General features: G+C 43.2%; 1 protein-coding gene across 2 annotated transcripts in view; it reads right to left on the minus strand.

Annotated features, from left to right (window-relative positions):
• MARK3 (MAP/microtubule affinity-regulating kinase 3) overlaps positions 1-19,373 on the minus strand; it is a 101,518-nt gene that overhangs the window by 44,875 nt on the left and 37,270 nt on the right. For both annotated transcript variants that reach the window (XM_015417810.1, XM_015417811.1), the window contains exons 5-6: positions 18,385-18,433; positions 6,167-6,232 (exon numbers count right to left, since the gene is read on the minus strand). In XM_015417810.1, the coding sequence (XP_015273296.1) occupies positions 6,167-6,232; positions 18,385-18,412 (94 nt within the window). In that variant the 5' untranslated portion in view covers positions 18,413-18,433. The remainder of the gene's footprint in view (positions 1-6,166; positions 6,233-18,384; positions 18,434-19,373) is intronic.

Genomic DNA, 19,373 nt, shown 5'->3' on the forward strand with positions numbered 1-19,373 from the left:
GTAATTGAGATATATGAAAGATGAAAACAGGATTTTGTAACTGTTTTAGCTAGCTTTTTCCAACTGATAATAGAATTTTAATGGAGCTGGCATAGTTCGTGACAGCACATGTAAGATTACAGGAGCCTTAGAGAACAGGAACCTTAAAAATTAAAAACACAGGACATCAGGAACTTAAAAATTTAGCCTGGTGTGCACAGGTATTCACTGAAATAGTTTCATTATCAGTAAAATACTGAAAATTAAGAGAGAAATGGCGATTACAATGGCCCTGACCTGGATAGCTCAGCCAAGCCCAATCTTGTCAGATCTCTGAAGCTAAGCAAGGCCGACCCTGGCAAGTAATGACCTCCGAGGAACACCAGGGCTCAGGACGCAGAGGCAGCCTATCAGTCCAGCTCTCTAAAAACGTCCAAACCCCACTAGGGTTTGCTGGAAGTCGCCATGACTTCCAGGCATGCAAGCACACACATAAATACCCACCAAAAAATAATAAAGAATACAATGTCATAGGCAAAAAAAAAAAAAGAGTTTAAAGAAAGACTAGGAAAAACTGAAGACCTTAAAGAAAAACCACCACCCAATGCCTGTGCAGGATTCTTTTTTGCAGAAATCTGTTTATCCCTGTGACTGCTCGTACATGAAACTATAGTAAACAAGAAGCTGTTTAAAGAAGGGTCTTTGACAGTGCAATCCTAAACCGAGTTGGGCTCTTAAGGCTGTCACTCAACTCAGAAGGACTCCACTCTTGCTTCTGATTGCACTGCAAGTCTCCTTCAAAACCTGTATTGGCCAGCTGGTTTGGTTTTTGCATTCTTCCTTTCCTCCTTCCTCTGTGCTTCGTCAGCTGTTGCAATTTTAAGTGAGTCTGACTGCTGTAGCTATGATTGGTTTTAATCACTTCAATAATATGCCGTGAGCCAAATTTGCTCATTTCCCCCCCAACTGAAAAAGGGTTAAATTTTGAACACCCGTAACTCTTGAAAACAACCTGTGCATTCTGTGTCATGAGGCCTGTGTCACGCATTCTACGAACACTACTAAAACAGCGTTATAGAAATAGGTGTGCCTTAAATGAGAATATCTAACCTGATTTCCTTTCACAGCTACGTTTATTCAGATTAAGATCCTGACACACACACCCCAGCCTATCCTAAAGGTTTCAACCAATGAACATACTTCAGGTGAGGGTACATATATAAAATCATTTTAGCGCAATGGAAGAATATCTGACTTTACCTAACGTGATAACCTTATAAAATTACTCAGATACGCATAAGTAAAATGCAATTTCTTTTACTGAGACATCTTGATGTAATCAGATAAGCAAGAGTTAAACTTCATTTCTGCATAAATGAAGGTCTGCCAAAATAAGGGAAGCAAAACAGAAATACGAATTGTTTGAAAAGAGACAGGGCTCAAAGATCTGTTCTTATTTGCTAGTATTAGTAACCCATAGATTTTTGGAAACAGTTGTCATGTGGCCAGCAGAGCAGCGTGTTAAAAGCACTAGTACAAGTATTTTCTTACGGGGGGGGGGGACCCTCGTCTGATAGGTAGCACCTCTTACTGCTTGATCCTCAGGGACAAATGTTTAGAGAAATTACTGCTATCTAAACTGAGTAAAAGCCCTGTTTCAATAACAGGACTCGCTATACAGCGATTTCTACAATTTGAGTAAACAACGCAGGTCACAGGAACCACTTAAAAATTCATGCTGAAGACGCCAATCACGGTGCTGCGGGAATTAAGTGATTCATTCCAGGACAGACAACCAAGACAGGAAATTCTCAACAGATGCAGTCAATAGTATTAGCAACACACTGGCAAAGCAGCCTCCATCCTTTGGGCTTGTCTTTCACTTTTAAGAGCATTTTACTTCCGATGAAACAACGATGATGGGGCAGGATGTATACCAGTGTGCTTCCACCGCACACACACTCCAAGAGCATACAGAGCACATATCCCTGTAATGACTGTGTGTGCATTTTTAGATGTAACATTGATTTTTAGAAAGGGGTCTGGAAGAGATCCAGGAAATTCCAGGCCAGTTAGCCTAACATCTGGTCTAGTTAATTTAGTAGAAACTGTTACTAAAGAGAGAAGTATTAAGCACACAGAGGAACAAGGCCTGCTTAGGGAAAAGTCAGCATGGCTTCTGCAAAGCAAAGTCTTCCTGCCTCACATACTTTTTTGTGTTCTTTGAGAGTGTTAATGAACGTGTAGATAATGGTTATTCATCAGACATTTTATACTTGGGACTTCCAAAAAGGTTTCAACAAGGCCCCTTACCAAAGTCTCTTCAGTAAGCTTAGCAATTAGGCGATAGGATTATAGGTTAAATTGTACTACAGATTAAAAATTGATAAAGCAGAAAGCAGAGAATAAGAATGAAACTGGACATTTCTTGCAAAAGAGGGAAGTAGCTAGTGGCATCCCAGTAGGACTTGCTACTGGGTCTGGTGTTACTGATTGCATTCATGAATTAAATGGAACTGAAGATCAGCAGTGCTGTTGTCCAGTTTACATATGATTATTCAGGATGGTGAAAACTAAAGCAGTTCATGAAGAGTTCCAAGAGGATTTCTCCAAAACAGGTTAGTGGTCCGTGCAGCAAATCAGATTTAAAGTCAATGCAAGGAGATGCACAACAGAGCAAAACAAAATTCTAACTTAAAACATAAACTGATGGGGGTATAAACTGAACTAGTGGTGACTAGGGAGTGCATTCAGCATAAACCTATCTTAAAAAATACATGTAAAATACCTTACCGGTATTTTCCAGATATTATTTAAGCCAAATACAAATTCAAAGAATCTGATCGGCTACTGGTATAGCTGAGCCCAAATAAAAGCCAATTTTTCCCCAGCTTTTATTTAGGTACATTCAGTTATATCAGCCTCAGCTGAGGCAGCGCATTCTCAGCTCCCACTGCCCCAACTGATCCTCTCTTTCCACTCTGAGCTGCAAGAGAGGAACAGCCAGGTCAGCGGGAGCTGAGAGCTCCGTGCCACCTTGGCTGGGGCTGGCTCCTCCTGCAACTCAGTTTAAACCGAGCTGCAAGAGGAGCCAGCCCAGGATCGGCTGGGGCAGTGGGAGCTGGGAGTTCCCCAGCACACACAGATCCTGAGGCCAGCTTCTTCTGCGGCATGGTTTAAACCGTGCCACAGGAAAAGCCCTCCCAGTCTGGTCTGAGTGTGGAGGGGGAGAGAAAGCTCCCCACCACAGATCCTAGGGCCAGCTTCTTCTGCAGCATGGTTTTTTCAAAAAAAATCAGCATTTTTCTTCATGGGTCTATTGGACCTGAAAAAATTAGGGATTTCCAAAAAATTCCAGATCCGAACACCATACTGGTATTGGGATCAGGGATTTTTTGGAAACACTGAATTTTTTTCGAGTCCAATGGACTCAAACAAAAAAATGCCGATCCCACCCCCCTTTTCTTGCACACCCAGAAGGAAAGGAATCTCGGGGCTATAAGCACATGCCTTGACAAATTTTCTTTGGCTCTAGGAGTCAGCCCAATCATTCAGGAGCCGGATTTATCACTAACAAACACAGTGTTTTCATCATCACATGAGCCACCTCAAGCAGGTCTCTGAAGAAGAGGCACACACATTTACTGGAAAATTTAATGCGTAACATGGACTCATCCTGAATTCAATGCTTCTCGTTTAGCTCAACGCCTCTCATTCATACTAGGATCTTGGACCTTAGAAAAACACTAAGAAATAGTCATTATGACTCATCATACCTTCGGCTTCAGACTAAGATTTCAACCAGACTAAGATTTCAACTTCAGACAGAATGTGTGACTTGGACTGGGGAGACTTTGGGATCCTTCGAATTCCATCATAGGCACAGCTGCTGGCTGACCTTGGGTCAGTCTTAAGCCTAACTGATGTCCCAAGCTTATTGCAATGATACAGTGGGGATGAAGAGATCCCTATATAGTATCCTGAGCTCCCTGGCTGAAGCGTGGTTGAAAAATACAGTAATGAAATTAAGTGTGTACTGTATATACATATTTATATCAGTTTGCCTGCCTGCACTGCGGAACGTGGAGGAAGTTCTCATATCCTTTTAAAAAGGATGCTTAAACAAATAGGCTTACACATCAGAAGCCTACTAATAGGCTTCAACCCCTCCACTATCCACAGCACAGGAAAACCAGAGTCTCCCTGTGCTCCTTTGCATCTGAGGAAGTGAGCTCTGACTCACGAAAGCGCATGCTGGAAATAATTTTTAAGATGCCACCTTGGACTTCCGTTTCATTTCCCTTTGCTTCTGCTTATCCATGCCCTCTGCTGGCTTTTCCCACTCCTCTAAACTGGGTCCGTTACCCTTGGAGCTGTTCACTCAGTTCCACTTACCTGCTCCCCTTCTCACCCCAGAGTCTGTGTTTCTGCTTCACAGAGCAAAGAAACTCAAGAAGTTCTAACTAAAGGAGGACTGAAGTGCCCGGCAGGTTGCCAGGCAACCGGTTTCCTCATCGTCTCCCACCAAAACTAGAGCAGTCAGGCAAGGGGAGGTGGTAGAAGCATGCATATGAGAGAGTGAGATGTGAGCATGAGAGATACAGTGATGCCGGTTGGAGACAAGCAGGAGGTTTTGCTGCAACGAGCCGCTCAGAAGCAACTGAAGACGTTTGCCAAGTTGAGACGGGCAATCCAGGCTGTGCTCACTTAGTGCTGCTAGGGCTCTGCCACCCCCTTTGTTTGCTTGCTCCTGTTACCCTGGCTATTACTCTCCTTATGCCTTCGGCTACAGCAAGGGATCCCTGGTCCATAGCTCCAGTGGCTAGGAGCAAATCTTATGAAAATGGCATAGTGACGAAATGCTTCAGAATTCTGAAGGGAGCTTCCAAGAAATGATTGATTCTCCAATGGGAATCACGGAGGATTGCTGTATCTGAAGATACTTTGTGGATGTCTACGTGTATCTTTGAAATGTTGAATCCAGCATGATTCTTGAAAAAATTATTGAAACTGATTTATAACCGGGGGCCCGTCGAGTCAGCTGGCAGAGACACTACCACATCCTTACAGTTCAAGGACTTCTTTGAGTTTATTACTACAAGTTGTTTTTGGAAAAACTCCACCTGTGAATTTCTACCTGTGATTAACTTTACCTGTGAATTTCTACCTGTCCATTTACTGCGTCATAGGAAAATTTGTTCTTACTATATATGCCATATCTATATAATTTATTAAATCATTGCTTTTTGGTGTTTACATTTGGGCACATGCATTTTCTTCTTGTTTACAGCCACTGCAACCTGGGCTGCTGTAGCAGACAGCGGTGGTGGAAAGTGCCGTCAAGTCACAGCTGACTTATGGTGACCCCGTGGGGTTTTAAAAACAAGAGATGTTCAGAGGTGGTTGGCCATTGCCTGGCTCTGCATCACGAACCTGGTATTCCTGGGAGGTCTTCTCATCCAAAGACTAGCCAGGGCCAAGCCTGCTTAGCTTCCGAGAGAGATATCTATATCTATATCTCTCTATATCTATATATCTCTCTATCTCTATCTCTATCTATCTATATTTGTGGCCCTGGCGCATATATATATATGCCAGGGCCAAGCCTGCTTAGCTTCCGAGATCTGAAAACAGTCTGGGCTATCCAGAGCAGGGCCACCACAGCAGATAGCTCAATTCAAATGTTGATGCAGTGGCTGGGGTTAAAAAGGCGAGCTCGATCCTACGGATCATCAGGAAAGGGGTTTAAAAATTTAAGAGATCTCGAGTGTTAAGATTATTCAGAAGGTTCTGTTTCAGTGAGAATGGGGGGGATGACAAAGAGGAGGATGGAAGATATCAGAACGATGAACAAGTTAAATGGAATCTCTTAGATGTGCTGAAACAACCAAACTATCAAAGCGGTATGGGGTGATGGGATAGCATGAAGGGCACAGTGAAATTGAATTATTTCATATATAGATAACAAGATGCACACAGAAAAAATACACACGCTCAACAGGTAATCTGGGGTTGGTGACAAAAGCTTGAGCCATGGTATTTCTAGAATGGTGGGAACAGTGACACGCTGGATGGTGAAAATACCTTTACATATATAACAGGGAAAGATTAAGCATGGATACTTATTGCAACCTAATTTGCAGACTGATAAAAGAAACTGTTTTGTCTGAAACAGTTCAGTACTTACCCCCACTTGCATACTCCATGATTAAGTAGAGCGTTTTTTCTGTTTCAATTACTTCAAATAATTTAACTAGAAAGGGGGCAAAAAAAATTTAACAGATTATACCATTTTTATCTATGTAGAGTTTATCTATGTAGACAGCACAGCATTGAGCTTCATTTTGCCACTTGACGTTCCTTAAAAATTAACATAAAACCAGAACATGGACTCATCCAATGAAATTGACCAACACTAGATTTAAGCTAGAAAGGGACAAGGTGCAACTATGGCATCTGCAGCCAAAATATAAAAAGACAGTAACAGCCAATGTTTTAATCTGTTTTAAAAGGGATTAGACATATTTATTTATAACATTTTTATGCCACATTGCTACACAGTTTAGAGCCTCCAAGGCGGCAAACAATCAGAAACACTAAAACAACCTTTTCACATACATAGTGCAAAAGCAATTAAAAACAGCAATTAAACAACACTCCTACACAACGAAAACATAAACACAAATTCATGGAAGAAAAACAGGCAGGAAGCTTTCCTGGTCTGCCTGTGAGCTTCCTGGAATACTCTGAAGGGCCACCTAGGCCAATGTGCACTTGCCTAATTACTGCAGTCATAATCTGAAGCCCGATTCCAGAGAATCAGAGAGTTGGAAGGGATCTCCGGGGTCATCTAGTCCAACCCCCTGCACAATGAAGGAAATTTACAAATACCTCCCCCCATACACACACAGTGACCCCTGCTCCATGCCCAGATGACCTCCAGGATTCCCGGCCAAACTGGCCTGGAGAAAAATTGCTTCCTGACCTCAAAGTGGCGATCAGCATTTCCCATGGTGTGAACAAAAGGGCCACAAGAACTAAGCACTGAGGCAACCCTTCCTGCCTTTCTCATGATCTGCCTAAGTTCACAGAATGAGCACTGCTGTCAGATGGCCAACTAGCCTCTGTTTGAAAACGTCCAAAGAAGCATATCACCAGTATACAAAAGAGGATGGGGTGGCTACCAGAGGCATGGTTTCTCCTGGGACGGCAGCTTTGCTCATTGGAGCACGATCTTTTGCAGGTGCCAACCTACAAATGGCCAAGATCAACAACTGCCCATGGACGTGACTTCTCCTTTGCGGCCCTCACCTGATGGCACATACTGCCTGAGGAAATCCAGAAGGTTTCCGCTTTCCTGGCTTTCTGCAAACTATGCAAAGCTGAATTATTCAACGGGGCTTTTCTACGGAGGCAATGGACTTGCACTGTACTCAATGATCTACAAAATTACTTGGGAAAATGATTACAGACTATCATCTATACTGCTGTGTATAGCTTGCTGAAAGCAGGATCCTAACATGAAATTTTGCATTATTTAATGTGTCATGTTAACACTTACGCTTTGCTTCGCTTCTGTTTTTAGACTTCTGGTTAGTTCTACCACCCTAATCCTACTGATCATATAGACTCACTCTCTGTAATCTGCCTGGAGTCCACAGGAGAAAGGTGGACTACACAGTGTAAATAAATATAAACCTTGATTGTGGCCTATCCTCCCTACAGATACTTTGCAAGCTCACTGCCTGCCAAGTTTATAGAACCTCCTAAAGATGTACTTGTTTTATACAGGCTGTCTGGTGATTATTTTCCATTATTTTAAATGTGGTTTAAATATACAGCAATTATCTATAGTGTTTCTGTTATCTAAGCTGCCTCAAGTACCTCTGGTAGAATGGACAGAACTTACCGAAACAGATAAAATAAATTTAAATCTTCTAAGAAACCAGGTGCTACACCAGCTGGTCTCTCTACCAAACCCAACAGGGATCTTCTTATATGTTCCTAACTCTTAATTTGAAATCAACAAGTTTAATGCTTTCTGCATCGTAGCTATTAATGAAAGAGGAAGCCGTTTAAATGTCTACAGGCAGCCCTGCATTGCAGAATAACTGAAAAAGCTCCATCCATAATCTTCACATCTGCCATACTGGCCACCTGCTACCATTCATTCCTCCGTGTGCAGGGGTGGAGCAAAGACAAGGAGGAAAAAAGTGTACTGCAAGAGAAGTGATTGCCTCTTCTATTCTAATTCACCAATGGAATTAACACATATCCTGTTCCAAGATTGCTCCCGTTTCTTCCCCTGTTCTAAAATAAAAAACTTCTTTCGACCCTTTATCTTTACGAGGAGAGGATGGATTTATACCCCGCCCTTCACTACCCAAAGGTGTCGCAGAGCGGCTTACAAACTTCTTTCCCTTCCCCTCCCCACAACAGACACCCTGTGAGGTAGGTGGGGCTGAGAGAGCTCTTTCGAGAACTGCTCTTTTTCAAGAACAGCTCTAATGAGAACTATGGCTTGCCCAAGGTCATCCAGCCAGGTGCAAGTGGAGGAGTGGGGAATCAAACCCGGTTCTCCCCGATTAGAGTCCACGCACTTAACCACTACACTGTTTGCCAGCCTATTTTCTTGTTCAGTTCCATGTCTGAATTCCTTGTGTGTGCAGGCCTCCATTTCTTCTGTCCCTATCCACCCATTTTGATGTGAATCGCTAATGTACGCCTCCCCCCTGCTCCACATTTTCAAAAACAAGTTTGGGCATAAAAGAGAACAGCCACATAAATGAAACCATGGCCCTTCAAAGGCCTATGGACTATTAAGCTCACACTGGTGGATTATGTTGCCAACCTCCAGGTAGCACCTGGAGATCTCCCGCTATTACAATCGATTGCCAGATAACCACAATCAGCCCTCTTGGAGAAAATGGCTGCTTTGGAAGGTGGACTCTGCTGAGGTGCCCCTCCTCCCCAAAACCTGCCCTCTCCAGGCTCCACCCCAAATCTCCAAGAATTTCCAAAACCAGAGCTGGCAACCCTACAGTGAGTGAACAGCTTCAGACAAAGCAGAATGGATGGATGGATGGAGCCATCAAATTGCTAACCGTTCTAAAAGGGTTTAGAGAGCCGGTGTGGTGTAGTGGCTACAGTGTCTGGGAGACCCAGGTTCGGATCCCCACTCTGCCATGGAAGCTCACTGGCTGACCTTAAGCACATGCTCAGCCTAACCAACCCCACAGAGGTGCTGTGAGGATAAATGGCGGAGAGGAGAATGTTGTAAGCCACACCGTGTCCTCGCTGGGGGGAAAGGTGAGATATAAATGCCACAAGTAAATAAAAAGGGACATTTAAAGAATATACCCTGAAAGAGTGTTGAATCAGCTGCTTACTCTGGAGTAAACTAACCTAGTTGTACCCCAGCAGTTGTCTATTATTAAGGGCACTGAATTCGTTAATCAGTTTTAACATGTATTTGATTTATATGTTGTCGAAGGCTATCACGGCCGGAGTTCATCAGTGGCTGTGGGTTTTCCGGCCTGTATGGCCGTAGTCTTGGCATTGTGACCGGCAGTCACAGCTGCTGGTGAAACAGCAGGGACTGCAATGCCAAGACCATGGCGATACAGCCCGGAAAACCCACAGCCACTGATTTATTTGATTCCGTTCATAACTTTGGTTTTATGGTTTTATAATATTTTAGATTGTACTCTATTTTACATAATTATCTATGTTTTATAGTATTTTTCTCTGTTTTTGGATTGTAATGGCCTATGGCTAAATACAATAAAACCCTCCTAATCGGATTTATTTGATTCATTTGCATCCCACCTTTCTCCTCAACGAGGATCCAAAGCAGCTTACGTTGTTCTCCTCTCCATTTTATCCTCACAACAACCTGGTGAGGTAGGTTAGGCTGAGAGGGCGTGACCGGCCCAAGGTCACCCAGTGCACATCCATGGCATGAGTGGGGATTTGAACCCAGGTCTCCCAAATACTCATCCAACACTCTTAACCATGACACCTCAGCCGGTCTCAGTTCTTGAGGATAAGGGCTGCTTTTAGGAGAGCGTTCGTTTCCATCTGCCACCATTTTGTCTGTTTGCAAGCATATTTCGTTACTTTTTAAATCTTTACTCTGTAAGCGCTCTTAAGCGTTGTGAGGTGGTACAGTAAAAAGCTGACAAACACTTCAGATTCAAGCACAAAAGTTACAAGGAGTTGCCCTGTGTGGACTCAGATCATTGGTCTTCCCAAGATCATTTTACTGGAAATCTTAGGGCCCAGCCTTTCAGCTATAGCCCCTCTCAACACTGAAGGAGAGGAGAAAGGGAGGTAGGAAAAAATTTAAGAACTGGGCTGGAGGTTGGAGCACTGTGGGAAGCCGAGAAGGGAGGGGGGAAGGGAGGAGGGAAGGATATATATAATTGTATAAGTTTTGATATATGTTTAAACTTTTTTCATTATATCCTAATAAATTGTTTTGGGGGGAAAAACACAGAAGCCTTCAACCACAAGCCAGGATGCTGCAAGAATAGATCTGCAATGCATAACAAGGTCTCTGTTTTTCTCCCCTGATTAAACCTCATTAGAAGCTGGGGTGGAAAAAGAGTCTCAAAAGCAGTTTATAAAATGGCACGGATAGTCGAGAGTCCACAGCATCCTGGCACGGGAGTTGAGAGTTCACAGAAAAATGTCAGAGGCCGTAGTGCACATGAACCAAACATGAGCTCCACAGACTGCAAACGCAGCTGTTAGTTACGCGTTTGGCAATACGTCAACTAATGCTGCCGTTCTGAAGGGTCTTGCAAAAATCAATGAGGCAGCTCCTCTAAGTAGTTTCAGGAAGCATCAATTGATTATATTCTTGGGGGGGGGGATATTTTATGCCCCAGAAGCACAAATCAATGCAGAAACAGACAAGTGAGACAGTCCCATTATTTCAGATTGCAATCTGCGGGAGTTTAACATACTCAACAAATTAAATATTTGTTACAATTTATGGTGTTTATTACCTATTTATTACATTTATACATTGCCCTCCTTTGAGGCAGCAGCCCAAAGAGCCCAGACTAGCTTAAGCCCATCAGCTCTTAGAAGCTAAAAGGAGTCAGCCCTGATTAGTATTTCGGTGGGAGACCACCAAAAAAGTCTAGGGTTGCTACGCAGAAGCAGGCAATGGCCAACCACCTCTGTTCGCCTCTTGCCTTGGAACCCCCATGAGGGGCCGCCGTAAATTGGTTGCAGCTTGATGGCACTTTAGTATTATAATTATTTTCTTCAACAAGGTAGCATACAGAAGGTCGCCAGGGCATCTCTCTGTCACTAAGCGGACCCAGATCCTGCTCCGTTTCCGTAAGCCTACTGTTATCATGTGCCTTCTGTCCATACTCGGGGAAATGAATTTATTATTAAAATATGCTATAAAAGGTGAAAGAATAGCACTCTGTGAAATCCCGAGTCAGTCACTTGTCATGTACTGAGCAAAACAAATTGCCAACTCCCAGACTCATTCCAAGGAAAAACACTTTTGCATATATGTTTCCTCCCTGGTTGCTTATATTGTGTTATGTTAAACAATACCCTGGCTGCTCTTTTTGGGGGCCCTCTCAAACTGTTTCATGTTTTAATGACTGCAAGTTTTGGTCACAATCCAGCGCTCAATTATGCATGCTTAATCTCCACTGAATATGCTGGATTGCTCTTGGGGTTTGCTTAATTAAGATGGCAAAAGATCTCATGGCAGAGAAGAGTAATTTTATCTGCACTGCAGGACATCATGATGCTGTTTCAAAAATAAAACGGATCCAGCTGCAGTACACCTTGGCACTTATTGTCTAGCTATCAAAGAACTATGAAGAGACGCTTCACCAAATGACCACCTAGATAAGAAACTTCAGTAGTCATCTATCAATTCTTAGAAAAAGATGTGCACTGGACAAATGAAGCACACTTAAATATATGCTGGATTGCTCTTGGGTTTTGCTTAGTTAAGATGGCAAAAGATCTCATGGCAGAGAAGAGTAATTTTATTTGCACTGCAGGACATAATGATGCCGTTTCAAAAATAAAACCGATCCATCTGCAGTACACCTTGGCACTTATTGTCCAGCTTATCAAAGAACTATGAAGAGACTCTTCACCAAATGACCACCTAGATAAGAAACTTCAGTAGTCATCTATCAATTCTTAGAAAAAGATGTGCACTGGAATTTGAGGGGAGAGGGGAATGCAGGATGAATAATGAATTCAGGGATCCGTACAGAACTGGTAGTTTCATCACTAACTAGATAAGATATAGCCTGTGTCATTAGACAGATGTAGTTTAGCCTCCTAGAGAAATAAAACCCTGCCATGAAGTATCAACATTTCATAACCTCTGCTAATGTATTTCCCCCCCAAAAGAGATGATAACAACTAAGGAAGGAAGGAGCTATGCCTTGCATGCAGAAAGGGCCAGGTTCAGTCCCTGGCATTTCCAATTAAAAGGAATACTGAGAGAAGGCGTAGGCATGGCACCAAAACTTTGGACCTCTCTCCCCAGTCGGATTTGCCTGCTCCCTTCAATGGGTGAAGATTTTTTTTTTCATTTGGCATTCCCTCAGCGACCCTTCGTTCTTGACCCAGAACTTTAGCTTTATTTTTTTTTTAATGATGTAAGTTTTGGGAGGTGATTTTAATGGCTTTTGTGTGATTTTATTATGTGTATTTTAATTTGTTAGCCACCTTTGGTGGCCCTGGCAAGGGCAGAAAAACAAGATATAGATGAGGTAAAGTAAAATAAATAAAAATAAATATCAATAAATAAAAATAAATATCAAGAGAGCATCCATTGGCATTCTAAGGGCAGTAAACCAGGTCGCTAATCCTACTGTTCTGACTTTTGCTGATCAAAGCCTTAAAGCAGTGGTTCCCAACCTTTTCAAGTATGAGGACCAATGCTCCCTCTAAGCCATAACTACTAAAAGATCACAATTACAAAGCTTAGAGCAGACATGGATTTGCATCCCCCACACGGGTCCCTGGGCCACCAGAAGTTGGGAATCACTGCCTTAAACCTAGAGGTGCACATAAAAGGACTTTGTTTTAAGTGTTTTGTAGGGGTGTACAATTTTCTTCCCTCAGTATTTTTTCATTTGGGTCTACTGGACCCCCCCAAAATTCAGGATTTCCAAAGAATCCCGCATCCCAATACCAATTATGTATTCAGATGCAATATTTATTTATTTTGAAAACCTGGGATTTTTGGAGTCCAACAGACCCAAGAAGAAAAAAAAGATGGGGAAAAGGGGGGGCGGACGACTTTCTTCTGCAGTCCTGTTAAACAGGGCACGTTTAAAGGGACTGCGGACAGTCCAGAAAACAGCTGAGCCAGCGAGGAGCTTTGGGCTCTCTTGTGCAATCCCTTTAAATAGGACTGCACGAGAGAGCCCAAGCTGAGCCAGCAGGGAGACTGATCCCAACTGGCTCAGCTGTTTTCCAGGTTTTGCCGATCTTCCCAGTAATCCCCAAATATATCCAGGATTCTTTCAGGATTTTATTTTTCAGTTTTCCCAAGAAATCCTGGATACCTCTGGGATGCCAAAATATACTCCAAAATATGACAAGGTGTTTTCTCGAGTATATTTTCAGCTTGGGTAGATCTGAATGCATACCCCTAGTGTTCAGAATGGCAGTGCCAACTTCAATTTAACAACCACCTTTCACAGTACTCTCCTTGGATATTTGTGGTCTGTTGGAAGCCACCCAAAATGAAAGGGTCTACAGAAGGAAAATGGCCAGGGAGTTAATTGCTCAGCTTCATGATACACGCAAGGAACATCATCATTCAATTATTCATGCTAGAGTATTACTTCTGCCAAGAATGCTGGAGTGATATATATTTATAGATTCCACTGGATATAGACAGACCATACGGGGGTGTTACAAGACGTTTACTTGGGGAGACATGGACTGGCTTACTGGGCAATCTTACATTAGGCACTCCCTCTCAGTCTTATGTACCATATAGGGCTGTTGTGAGGTTAAGGTCACCACACCTTAAAAAGGATATTATAGCATTGGGAAAAGTGCAGAAAAGGGCAACTCGAATGATAAAAGGGTTGGAACACTTTCCCTATGAGGAAAGGTTAAGGCGCTTAGGGCTCTTTAGCTTGGAGAAACGACGACTGAGGGGTGACATGATTGAGGTTTATAAGATTATGCATGGGAAAGAGCAGGTAGAGAAAGAGGTACTTTTCTCCCTTTCTCACGATACAAGAACTCGTGGGCACTCCATGAAATTGCTGAGCGGTCGGGTTAGAACGGATAAAAGGAAGTACTTCTTCACCCAAAGAGTGATTAACCCTTGGAATTCACTGCCACAGGAAGTGGTGGCGGCTACAAGCATGGACGACTTCAAAAGGGAATTAGATAAGCATATGGAGCAGAGGTCCATCAGTGGCTATTAGCCACAAGGTATAGATAGGGACTCTGGGGCAAGTGATGCTCTGTCTTCTTGGTGCTTGGGGGGGTCAACAGTGGGAGGGCTTCTAGTTTCCTGGCCCCACTGGTGGACCTCCTGATGGCACTGGTATTTCTGGCCACCGTGTGACACAGAGTGTTGGACTGGATGGGCCTTTGGCCTGATCCAACATTGGCATCTCTTATGTTCTTATGTTCTTAAAGTGTCTGTGGGTGAGTTCAGATGCGCCGTTTGATCTGGTGTCGTGACAGTTCAGCAACAGATTCTATATGCACGATCACACAGTCAACATCTGCCTCCCGTCCCCGGCCGTCGGTTTCCGCCTCAAAACCGCTTTAGCCCATCTATAATTGGTATGATAATTACAGACTATTCGTTTATTAGAAAGTATATACTCGATTGAGGTAGAGTTGGATGGTTACTCAATATAATATAATATACAAGAATAGAGATTAAGGTGGATTAGGCATAAGCATAACGTTTAAAAAGAATAATAACCCCCATATATGTGTGTATGTATGTTTATATGTTTATTTTGTGTTCGTTTATGCAAAACATGTGAAAATCTCAATAAAATTCTGCCTTTCGGGGCAGTTTAAAAAAAACACAAAACCGCTTTAACCTGGAGTATTTTGTTACCGAGTCCCAAAGTGGTGTTTTTTTCCAGCTCTCCCATTTAAAGCCACATCCCCCCCCCTTTGTGATCACTCCTCCGGTGTCAAGCCACTTCCGGTTTAAACCCCCTCTCCCCCGCTCGAAAGCTGCCCGAGGCTTCAGGTTTTCACCCGCCTTTTTTTTTAGCGTCGGCCAGTGTGCACACAGGCGGAGCTCCGCTACCGTGTTTAGAAAACCGACATTTAAACGGTCATTTGTTTTAGAGTTTAGGTGAGTTCGGGATCTCACGGAGGCCATTTTCGGGTCAAATGTTTCGAGAGAAGTCTTTTGTTGGAGGGGTTGAATTGATTTGCCCTGGTGGTTCTGCGAATGCGCCATGGTAGTTTCGCTCCCCCCCCATTCTACAGTTGAGCGGCTATGCGCATGCGCAAACTGAGAAGAAGAAGAAAACGCTGACACACGCTCCTGTGCGTCAGTAGTGTAGACGCCAGGGAGCGCTGCGACTGCAAGGTGAGGCGGGATAAGGGAGGTAAGTGTGATCGTGATTATCCAGATCAAATATAATCTGGTCAGAACCGGAGCAGTTTAACCCACTCTCAGCACGCTGTCTGACTGCACCCTGTGTGTGAAACCCAGGCATGCTTACCTGAGCTATGCAAGGGAAGGAGGGAATAAAATATCATCTATAAAATAGTATTGTGACATTTCTGTTAAGCTGTGCAATTTAGCAGTACTTGAATACTGGAAGCTGCTAATAAACTACTCTTCCTATTGCCGAACTAGAAATCGGTTCTTTTAATTAGGTGGGTTTTTTTTAATTAGCTTTCCCTAGCTAATGCAACCACTGCCAGCCTGTTCCAAGGTATATCTCAAACACACATCTGGAGGAACTAAAAAGGCAGCATTATATGAAGGCAAGTCCATTTCAAAGTTTGTTGATTTTTGAAACTATAAATCTTTAAAATGGTTTCAAAAGGTAATTTTCCTAAAAGCTACCAGAGGAAGCTTCCACTCTCAAAACACTAAAATTGATATGAGCTGCGCAGATGGCACATTAAAATCCAGCACAATTTCCTGTCAGTGGAAAATGAGGTACTCCTTATTGTGTTTTGCATCTTCCCCCCTCTTAAAAATCCTACCAAGTAATAACAAGCTCAGTAGAATTTAAGCTATTTTAATAAGGAGAGTCAGTGACTACTTCTGAATACTAGCAGTAGTCAAGTGACTACTCTTGAATACTTTTGAATACTTACAGGAGGCACAATAATCACAAATGAAAGAAAATATTTACTTGGATTTCAGATCTAGTATATACCACCTGCCCTGTCCTGCCCAGACTAGATTGATCTTGGAAAGCTAAGTAGGGTTGGGCCCTGGTTAGTACCTGGGATGGGAGCCCACCAAGGACGTCCAGGGTCACCATGCACAGGCAGGCAACGGCAAACTACCTCTGAATGCCTCTTGCCTAGAAAACCCTACGGGGTTGCGGTAAGTTGGCTCTGACTTGATGGCGAAAAAAGGTACAACCTGCTATTGGATACTGCATTAAACCTTAGTGCTAGAAAGTTTTAGCCGTATATAATTCTATATATTGTATATTAGGCCTGAATTTTGTATACAGCATCCTGAATGACATAGGAATGATCTCAGAAACTATCACTATAGAATAACAGTATCAATTACAACTTATTGTTTTATACTGGGCTAAACCGTACATTGACCTGAATATCTGCAAGCACAAGGCAGGTATTGGGGATCATATAAAGGCTGTCCAAAGAAACCTGAGTTGAGCTTGGACATAAAAGGGACAAGTCAGGGAGTAACTGAATCTCTTGAGGAGATATGGGATTTATACTTTAAAGGAATGAAACATACTTAGGAGACATACAACCTCCTCATTTGTCCCAGAGGGAAAGTAACCTCAAACATCAGAGATACACATCTAATTGAACTAGTTTTCCTCTCAGTATTTGCCACAATTGCAGACAAGCAGTATACAGTTTGAAAAGCCTAAGGGGAAACTGGTGGACTGTTTTTACAGTTTTGACTACCTTCCGTGGGCGGAAGGGCTCCTCCACTTGGCCAAGGGGGGGCACCATCATCCCCTTCCTGTGGCAGACTCCCCTGCCACAGCTGCTATTTGTACCAACAGCCTCCCAAACCCCAAAGATATGTTGGTGGTGGGGGGGGGGGGGGGGGGCTGCAGCAAGAATGGGGAAGAGGGAAAGTGTTCTTCAGCAAGAGAAACTCTTTTAGTGGTCCCTGGGACCCCACCTTGTAGTGGTGAGCAATAAGAAGTTTTCTGATAGGTCAGAATGGCTTGCGACTCTGGAGACTGCCATCTTCCCCGACAAGAGGGGTTTCACCACTGTGGAGCCTGGGGGGACCATGGTGCTCACCAACACATTTCCTGGCACCTGCTGGGTGAGGTGGGCCTTTTGCCCAGAAGGCCTCTGATTGGCCACTGGCGATTTGACAGGCTGTACAGATTTCTGAAAACAATGCTTTGGCGGCAGCTGCCACCACAGCACAAGGAGCTTCACTATGAGACCGAAGGCCAGGTGAGGCAGCCATCTCGTGGCTGCAGCCATCATGCTGCGTCGGATTCCCAAAGGTGCCTGCAGGCTCAAAAACGTTGGGAGACCTCCGCTCTATAACACGCAGCATGACTCATCAACTGTGTGTACTATTCAGAAGTACCCTGTTGCGTCAAATAATGCAGGCTACATTATTGTGCACCGGCACAAGACGGCAGAAGGGAGAACCCCAAGAACTTCCAGCTTCAGTATCTTTCCTTTCCAGATACAATCATGCGAATAGTCTGCCTAACAGAGTTTTTGATTTTTAAAAAACCCTGCAGCATGGTGAGCTGTTTATGGAGCTGTGGGGACACGATGCAGTTTTATAAGCCCCTTGGATGCAGTGGGGAAAAGACTACCATCATTAACTCTCCCCAAAGAGTATATACAGAAACCCTGGGTTTGTTAAACCGACAGAATCACACACCTAATTTAAAAAACAAGAAACAAAAAGTTCATCCAAATACACATTTAGAGCAACCCTGCAGTGATCAACATGCATATGTATGGGGCTAAATGGTAAAGAACGAAAAACACTGCACATTTTATGCACGCACAATGCAATGTTTCAGTATAACACACATGGGGGGGGGGCCCTGTTATGTCTGCTTAAAAAAATGGGAATCTAGTCGAAGAACCCAAGTATCATGGGAAAGCTTCAGTTTAGAGACATGTATGCATATTTTATTACAAGCACAGATACATTAAACATTACATGTATGAAGACAATCTTAAAGACAGGTGCATTACCTATATTTGGATGATTTAAAATCTTCATTATCCTTACTTCCCTGAACAGCTAGAACAGAACAAACAAACACAAGAGTTAATGATAAAACTGCCTGACTAGCAATGATGTTTTCTTCCTGTCTCTCTTTGTCTGTCTTTCTTTAATTGGGCTTGTAATCACATTCCAGTAGCTTGGGAGCGACACTGCTATATCTGAAAAGGGTTTGAAGAAGAGTAAGCCCCCACCCCCAAAAAAGCCACAAACATTGGAGTCAAGGTTTTTAAAAGCATATGCTAAAGAGTCACTTCCGAAAAATGGTCTAGGTTTTGCAGGGCTTTTAAAATCTGAACTCTAGAAATACTTTTTAGCACTTCAAGAGCCAGGGGACGAGCATTCCAGCAATCATTACGCAGTCTGATAGGTACCTGGAGTCTATCCAGTTCTAGGTCAAAATCAAATGTTTATCTCAAAAATTACACAACAATCTTTTGGGATATGGCCAACCAGTAGGCTCCAGTTTTACACAAGAGGGGGAGAGGAGGAAATTCTTGCTCTGTAATTTTCTAACACTGAAGAAATGAGGTGCAGATACAGAAGAATGGTAGTCTGCATTGCTGCACTGAAACGGCCAACATGATGCAACATCAGTTTCTTCGGTGAAAACTGCACACATCCAGGGCCAGATCCAAACTTCTACTTGCGCCACAGCACTTGCGCAGCGGTAGCACAAGTAAGACACTGCAGTAGACACTTCTGCTAAGTGGGAGGGCTCCTAGTGTCCTGGCCCCACTGCTGGACCTCCTGATGGCACCTGGTATTTTTGGCCACTGTGTGACAGAGTGTTGGACTAGATGGGCCACTGGCCTGATCCAACACTGGCTTCTCTTATGTTCTTATGAACTATGCTAAGTAGATTTCTTTTTTGCCACTTGGATCCAACCTCTAGTGTAGTCCTGTCTTTCTAATAAAGACAATGCCTGTCAACGACTGATTTGCTTTTACTCTCTGC

This window comes from Gekko japonicus, unplaced genomic scaffold, assembly GCF_001447785.1.
Source record: "Gekko japonicus isolate JY-2015 unplaced genomic scaffold, Gekko_japonicus_V1.1 scaffold270, whole genome shotgun sequence".
Taxonomy (NCBI): domain Eukaryota; kingdom Metazoa; phylum Chordata; class Lepidosauria; order Squamata; family Gekkonidae; genus Gekko; species Gekko japonicus.